At 44.1% G+C, this 7572-nt stretch overlaps 1 protein-coding gene and 1 non-coding gene across 12 annotated transcripts in view; one reads left to right on the plus strand and one right to left on the minus strand.

The window, feature by feature from the left end:
- The window catches only part of LOC481034 (homeobox protein Wariai), a 34913-nt gene extending 34216 nt beyond the window's left edge, over positions 1–697 (plus strand). For all 11 annotated transcript variants that reach the window (XR_005386413.1, XM_038588195.1, XM_038588197.1 and 8 more), the window contains one exon: positions 441–697. Coding sequence is in view for 10 of the 11 variants with exons in the window: in XM_038588195.1 (XP_038444123.1) it covers positions 441–557 (117 nt within the window). In the remaining variant the exon portion in view is untranslated. The remainder of the gene's footprint in view (positions 1–440) is intronic.
- A 1255-nt stretch (positions 698–1952) lies between these two features.
- On the minus strand, positions 1953–2059 carry LOC119868596. The gene has a single exon (XR_005386588.1). It is a non-coding gene; the product is annotated as a U6 spliceosomal RNA (small nuclear RNA).
- Between the last annotated feature and the right edge of the window lie 5513 nt (positions 2060–7572).

Genomic DNA, 7572 nt, shown 5'->3' on the forward strand with positions numbered 1-7572 from the left:
ATTTGCAATGCCCAGATTGTCCCCAAAACAAGGTGACATTCTCTCCAGTGAGGAGGGGCAGAAGCTAACTGGAGAGCTAATGATCAGCTGTCAGGATACAGACCTTTCTTTGTCCTGTTACCAGGCATTGGATCAACAGCAAGGACCCAGTGCAACTCATAAGCTAGACCTGCATGCAATACCTGAAAAAAATTTGAATATTAAAATTAGGAGAAGAGAGACAAAGCAATAAGCGTATTCCAGAACCTGGCACGTAGCTGGTGCTCACTGAGGACGAGCTAAAGGGAGGGGATGTGGTGTTAGCTTTCCTGAGTAAACAGCTTCTCTTGGTGCTGCACGAAAAATCTCGAAGGCATATACGGTTGCATGTAGGGTTTTTTTCTGTTATGACTTTGAGTGTTCGATATGCTAAATTTTGCTAATTTTCTCTCTGCTTGTAGGTTTGGTTTAAGAACAGGAGAGCCAAGTATAAGAGAGATGAGAGGGCATCAAAGCTCAGAAACACACCACCTACCAACCTGAACCACCTTTTCATCCTCATGTTGGATGGGCCCTAGAATGCCATCCTTGTTCAGAAACCAGTTTGGAGATGGGTTCTTTTGGTGTCACTGACACTTGGGCCAACTATGCTGCCCCTTCCACCCATATCTCCTCTAATAGTTTGTTGCGTTGTCAATAAAGAAGTGAATTCACCATGCATTTGTCTTTGTGTACCAAATGGGGGCAAATAGGGTATGTACGTAAATTGTTAAGGAAATGCCATCGAAACAGAATGACAAGGAGGCTTCCTTTTATGTGGCGACATCCCTGAATCACTATATAGGCCCTGCATGTCACAGAAGCTCCCCAAGTACCCATGATAAGCTTGCACTGACCCATATATTTTCTCTTCCATCCCTCACCCCATTTTCATCCCCACCTTGCCCCTTCAGGACCACAAATAGGTGCAAGATGAGGTGTGATGAGTCCTAGTGAAAGAATAGTGTTGTTTCGGGAAAGGAGCTCCCCTCATGCTGACATGTTCAAGTTGAACACTGGAATCTAGGGAAAACCTAAGAGGCTACCCAGGGATTTATGGGAGGGTGGCCACCAAACATTCATCCAGTATGTTTCAAATTCTGTTAACTACCTATCCTTTTTGTGGAGGAGATTGAGGAATAGAAGCCATTCTGGCAGGGACACCTGGGTGGCTCAGCGGTTGAGTGTCTGCCTTCGTCCCAAGGCGTGATCCTGGAGTCCCAGGATCGAGTCCCACATTGTGCTCCCTGCATAGAGCCTGCTTCTTTCTCTGCCTATGTCTCTGCCTCTCTTTCTGTGTATGTTTCTCATGAATAAATAAATAAAACCTTTAAAAAATAATAATAATAAAAAGAAAAATAAGAGATTCCATCAAGGCCAGAAAGAGGCTCTTCTCCCTTTTCTTTCTCCCACCCCCACCAGCCTAGGAAAGAAGCATGTTATCAATTTTTCCCCAGCTGAGAAGCTGACTATCATACCTTCAAAAGTATTTTGTCACCTTCCACATCCTTGAGAGGACCCTGATTCCTGTTGTTAAACACTGAAAAGGGACCTATTGGTTTACTACTGTTCAAAGCAAGAGGGGGATCCCTGGGTGGCTCAGCGCCACCTTCAGCCCAGGGTGTGATCCTGGAGTCCTGGGATCGAGTCTCGCATCGGGGTCCCTGCGTGGAGCCTGCTTCTCCCTCTGCCTGTGTCTCTTCTCTCTCTCTTTCTCTCTCTCTCTCTGTCTCTCATGAATAAATAAATAAAATCTTAAAAAAACAACAACAAAGCATGAGTAAGGAGATGGTCTCCAGAGCAGTATTCTAGAATAATAACTTCTGAAGAAACAGTCATACCTTTGCTTTGTTCATGCTGTCTTCTTGGTGTGAAACTGCCAAGTGTAGGAAAAAAAATGAAGGGTTGGTGAAGAGGCCAGGCCCATTTTTTTTTAAAATAAGGAATGCTTCACGAATTTGCATGTCATCCACCTGCAGGAGCCATGCTAATCATATCTGTATTGTTCCAATTTTAGTATACATGCTACTGAAGCGAGTACAGGCCCACTTTTTAAAAAGCATACTTCTCAGTTCAACCTTTGGTTTTAAGGACTCTTTAGCAATGTGAGGCTCCTTTAATGGAGTTCTGTGTTAAAAGTGATCAGTTGTGAGGGGCACCTGGATGGCTCAGTGGTTGAGCATCTGCCTTTGGCTCAGGGCATGATCCCGGGGTCTTGGGATCGAGTCCCACATCAGGACCCCTGCAGGGAGCCTGCTTCTCCCTCTGCCTGTCTCTGTGTCTCTCATGAATAAATAAATAAAATCTTTTAAAAACAAACAAAAAAAGGAGGATGTTATTGTTACCCAGAGACACTTTAAACTAACTGAGCCATCCAGGCATCCCCCAAAGAGAATTTCTCTTAATGTACATTTCAAATATCCCAGAGGCATAGACAAGAATTAATTATTATAATATAAGGAAATAACTTTGATTTATTAAAAAAAATCTTTAGAAACTGGCTACCAATGAGGCGCCTGGCTGGTTTAGTCGGTGGAGCAGGCAACTCTTGATCTTGGGGTTTTAAGTTTGAGCCCCAGGTCGGGTGCAGAGATTACTTAAAAATAAAATCTTAAAAAAAGGAAAAAGAAACTAGCTACCAACAACTTCATTGACCTGAGATAGGTTGTCTTTGTAGATGTTAGTTTTTTAAGATATTTTATTATTTTTTTTTAAATTTTTAATTTATTTATGATAGTCACAGGGAGAGAGAGAAAGGCAGAGACACAGGCAGAGGGAGAAGCAGGCTCCATGCACCGGGAGCCCGACGTGGGATTCGATCCCGGGTCTCCAGGATCGCGCCGTGGGCCAAAGGCAGGTGCCAAACCGCTGCGCCACCCAGGGATCCCGATATTTTATTATTTTTTAAGTGGGTATAACCCACTGTAGGGTTCAAACTTACAACCCCAAGATCAAGAGTTGCATGCTCTACTGACTGAGCCAGCCAAGCACCCCTATAGATGTTGGTTGGGGCTGAAAAGTTGTAAGTACAACCTTTAAGTAGTACAGTAGATTTAGCATTTTAATGTAATCTAATAGTTCTGGATGTAGTCTTGCTTTCTACAGTTTTCCACAATAAACGACACATGCCAGCTAACTTTCAAAATGGTAAGGTTGATGGTCAAATTAAGTGGGAGGAAAGCATGAACTATTTTCGGGAAAAAACTTTTTTTGATTAAAATTAGATTTATGTAACCTGGATCTTGATTCAAACAAACATGATCAGAACCTTGGGAGATTTAACTTACAAGTACTTGACAATCAAAATTCCAGACAACTATTTTAACTACAAGTACTAGAAACAAAGAGCCAGGGGGGCAAGGAGGGGACCAGAAATAATTCTTTTTCTCAGTACAAGAGTGTAGGGGTGCACCTGACTCAGTCAGTAGAGTATGCAAGTATTCATCTTGGGGTCATGAGTTTGAGCCCCATGTTGGGCTTAGAGATTACTTATTTTTTTAAAAAAAGATTGTATTTATTTATTCATGAGAGACAGAGAGAGGCAGAGGGAGAAGCAGGCTCCATGCAGGAAGCCTGACGTGGGACTCGATCCCGGGTCTCCAGGATCACACCCTGGGCTAAAGGCAGCACTAAACCACTGAGCCACCCAGGCTGCCCTTAGAGATTACTTAAAAAAAAAAAATCAATACAATAGTGTGGTCGCTCAGGGACACCTGGATGGCTCAGTCGGTAGAGCATGTGACTCTTGATTTAAAAAAAAAGTGGTCCCTCCAAACATATATGAAAAGTGACATTTTAAATAACGATAATAATTACTATAAATGTATACAAAACAGAGGAATGGAGTTTGTTCTGAGTTGCCTTCAAAAGAACAGAAATATATATGCCAGAGTTCTGATTGTGGGGTGTCGGGCTAATTGGACACACTCTGAGCACCCGGAGGCATGTACCGACGTACCATGCAGTCATTTGGTGCTGATGTGACACCTCTACGAAATGTTGGAATCCTAGAAGTGGAATAATGGAGCAAAAATAGAGTCCTTCACTGCATTTCCTGGTAGGTAAGCTGAACTTGGCCTCGAACGACTTGCTGTAGCCCTGGATGTTGACTGGGATTCTCCAAACCTTGAGTAGACGCCTTGGGAGTCAGGAGCTGTGGTAACATGCCCCTCATCCTAGGAATGCTGCATGCCATTACTTTTATTTGGGGATTCATTTGAGACTTCTGCTCACTCCCAGTAAGCCAAGGCAGTAAGACGTCCCGGAGAGAGCCAGTCCTTGTCTCAGTTACTTCCTCTTGGCAAACTAGTACTCATTTTCCTTTGTGGGACTCTCTTTAAGCTACTTTCATTGGGCAAGTGAAACAAATGTTCACGGGCCCTGTAATAGTTCAGCAACAAAAGAGAACCAGTCTCACGATCTTATGCTGCTCTTCCAAAGAAAGTACCTCTTTGTCTTCTAGGTGACACCCAAGTTAAAGGAATAAATCACAGTAGTCTCTCTTCTGTGAGAGACTTTTGCAGGCATCCAGTCCATTCCCTTCATATTACAGATGAGGGAACACAAGCCCAGAGCATTGGGGTTACCCCGCAAGAAAGAGCATGCAGAGTTCATCCCACAGAAGTTCAGGCTCTAGGCAGCCATGCACTCCCCTGGGCCTGGAGCCTTCCAGGTGTGGGCAATGCTCACTAGGGTTGAAGGGTTCAGCTTCTTGCACACAGCTCTCCTTCCAAGGGCTCTTCAATCAAGGTTTCTCACTCAGTTTCAGCACTAAGCGACCCCAGATTTAAGGCATGGTGTTCACTCTTGCTCACCAAACATCAGCGCCTTTCTCCCTTTAAGATTTTTTTTTTAATTTTTTACATTTTTATTTATTTATGATAGTCACAGAGAGAGAGAGAGAGAGAGGTAGAGACACAGGCAGAGGGAGAAGCAGGCTCCATGCACCGGGAGCCTGACGTGGGATTCGATCCCGGGTCTCCAGGATCGCGCCCTGGGCCAAAGGCAGGCGCTAAACCACTGCGCCACCCAGGGATCCCCCTTTCTCCCTTTATATATGGATATGATCTGACAGTTGTTCAGTTGCATTTGGAATCTGACACCATGAGCCATTGGCTGTGCTTTGGGATCTGGACTGCTGACATATGTTTACAGCTTCTTCATTTTCAGTCCCTCACAGATATTGAAGATGAGATTCCCTACATGCAGCATTAGTCCCTAGCATAGTAGGCCAACATCCTAGGGGCCTGGTGGGTAGTAGAACACAAACAAATAAAAACAGGACTTGGAGGTTGCTAGAGGGACAACCACCTCTAGTTATTCTACTGTAGTTATCCAAGCTGATAGCTCTCTTTCAAGCAGGTGCTCAATCTAAATTCTTTTAAGCATTTAGGGTCCATGGAGTCTGTGACTCTAGGTCTCAGGGTTATGAGCTCAAGCTTCTCCCTGGGTGTAGAGATTACTTAAAAATAAAACCTGTAGGGCCGCCCGAGTGACTCAGGGGTTTAGTGCCGCCTTCAGCCCGGGGTGTGATCCTGGAGTCCTGGGATCGAGTCCCACATCGGGCTCCCTGCAGGGAGCCTGCTTCTCCCTCTGCCTGTGTCTCTGCCTCTCTCTCTCTCTCATGAATAAATAAATAAAATATTAAAAAAGAAAGATGCAAGTGACCGAGTCCTGCCCTGTGGATTTCCGAGATGCTGTGAAGGGCTAAGGGCATTTCCATGTTCAGAATCACCACCAAGACCATGGTCTACAGTACTGCCCTAGTTGCGGGGCTATAAACTCAGTGGGTCTATCTCTCTTTTTATTTATTTATTTATTTATTTTTAAAGATTTTAATTCATTTATTCATGACAGACACAGAAAGGCAGAGACACAGGCAGAGGGAGAAGTAGGCTCCACGAAGGGAGCCCGATGTGGGACTTGATATCGGGACTCCAAGATCAGACCCCAAACTGAAGGCAGGTGCCAAACCGCTGAGCCACCCAGGTTGCCCTTAAAAAAATGAATCATAAAAAAGTTATTTTTTTAAAGATTTTATTTATTCAGAGAGAGAGAGAGAGAGAGGCAGAGACACAGGCAGAGAGAGAAGCAGGCTCCATGCAGGGAGCCCGATGTGGGATTCGATCCCGGGTCTCCAGGATCACACCCAGGGCTGCAGGCGCTGCTAAACTACTGCGCCACCGGGGCCGCCCCTAAAAATTATTTATTTATTTATTTATTTATTTATTTATTTATTTATTTATTTATTTAAAATTCTTAAAAAACAATCAAGCAGGGAAATGCTAGCCTGATGCTACCTAGGTTTTTGTAAACCGTGTTTAACTAAAATCATGGTGAGAAGAGTAAGGAGTGGCCAGTTGTGTAAGTGAAGGATCAGATTCCGTCTCTCTTTAAAATTTTGATAATTTGGACCCCTGGGTGGCTCAGTGCTTGAGCATCCACCTTTGGTTCAGGTCATGATCCCGGGGTCTTGGGATCGAGTCCACATCAGGCTCCTTGGGGGGAGCCTGCTTCTCCCTCATACTAAGTCTCTGCCTCTCTCTCTCTCTGTGTGTGTGTCTCATGAATAAATAAACAAAATCTTTAAAAATAATAAATAAAATTTTTTTGATAAATTGTTAATAATAATTACTTTTTATTTTAAAAAGTTGTGCAAAAGGTATCATTTACCAGGAATCCTGAGGTTTTGGGATGCATGGGTGGCTCAGCGGTTAAGGGTCTGCCTTTGACTCAGGGCGTGATCCTGGAGACCCGAGATCGAGTCCCACATCGGGCTCCCTTCAGGGAGCCTGCTTCTCCCTCTGCCTGTGTCTCTGCCTCTGATTAATAAATGAATAAAATATTTTAAAAAACCCTTAGTGTGGAGGAAAAAAAACCATCCCTAAAGCAAGGCCTCAATCTGAATATTACAAAACAATGTACCGGGAGAGAGTGTGGTGGAATAGGTAAATCTCTCTGTCTGTCTGTATTTTTTTAAGGGTTTTCCTTCTTTTTTTTTTAAGATTTTATTTATTTATTCATGAGAGACACAGAGACAGAGAGAGAGGCAGAGACACAGGCAGAGGGAGAAGCAGGCTCCCTGCAGGGAGCCCGATGTGGGACTCGATCCCGGGACCCCAGGATCAGGCCCTGGGCAGAAGGCTGTGCTAAGCCACCAGGGCTGCCCTGTACGTATGTATTTAAAAGTAAAGTCAACCCCACAACACGGAGCTCAAGCTCACGAACCCCGAGATCGAGAGTCACATGCTCTACCGACAGCCAGCCAGGTGCCCCTGGAATAGGTAATCATTTATTTATTTATTTTAAAGATTTATTTATTTATTTTTAATTTATTTTTTATTGCTGTTCAATTTACTAACATACAGAATAACCCCCAGTGCCCGTCACCCATTCACTCCCACCCCCCGCCCTCCTCCCCTTCTACCACCCCTAGTTCGTTTCCCAGAGTTAGCAGTCTTTACGTTCTGTCTCCCTTTCTGATATTTCCCACACATTTCTTCCCCCTTCCCTTATATTCCCTTTCACTATTATTTATATTCCCCAAATGAATGA

This window comes from Canis lupus, chromosome X (assembly GCF_011100685.1).
Source record: "Canis lupus familiaris isolate Mischka breed German Shepherd chromosome X, alternate assembly UU_Cfam_GSD_1.0, whole genome shotgun sequence".
NCBI classification, from domain to species: Eukaryota; Metazoa; Chordata; class Mammalia; order Carnivora; family Canidae; genus Canis; species Canis lupus.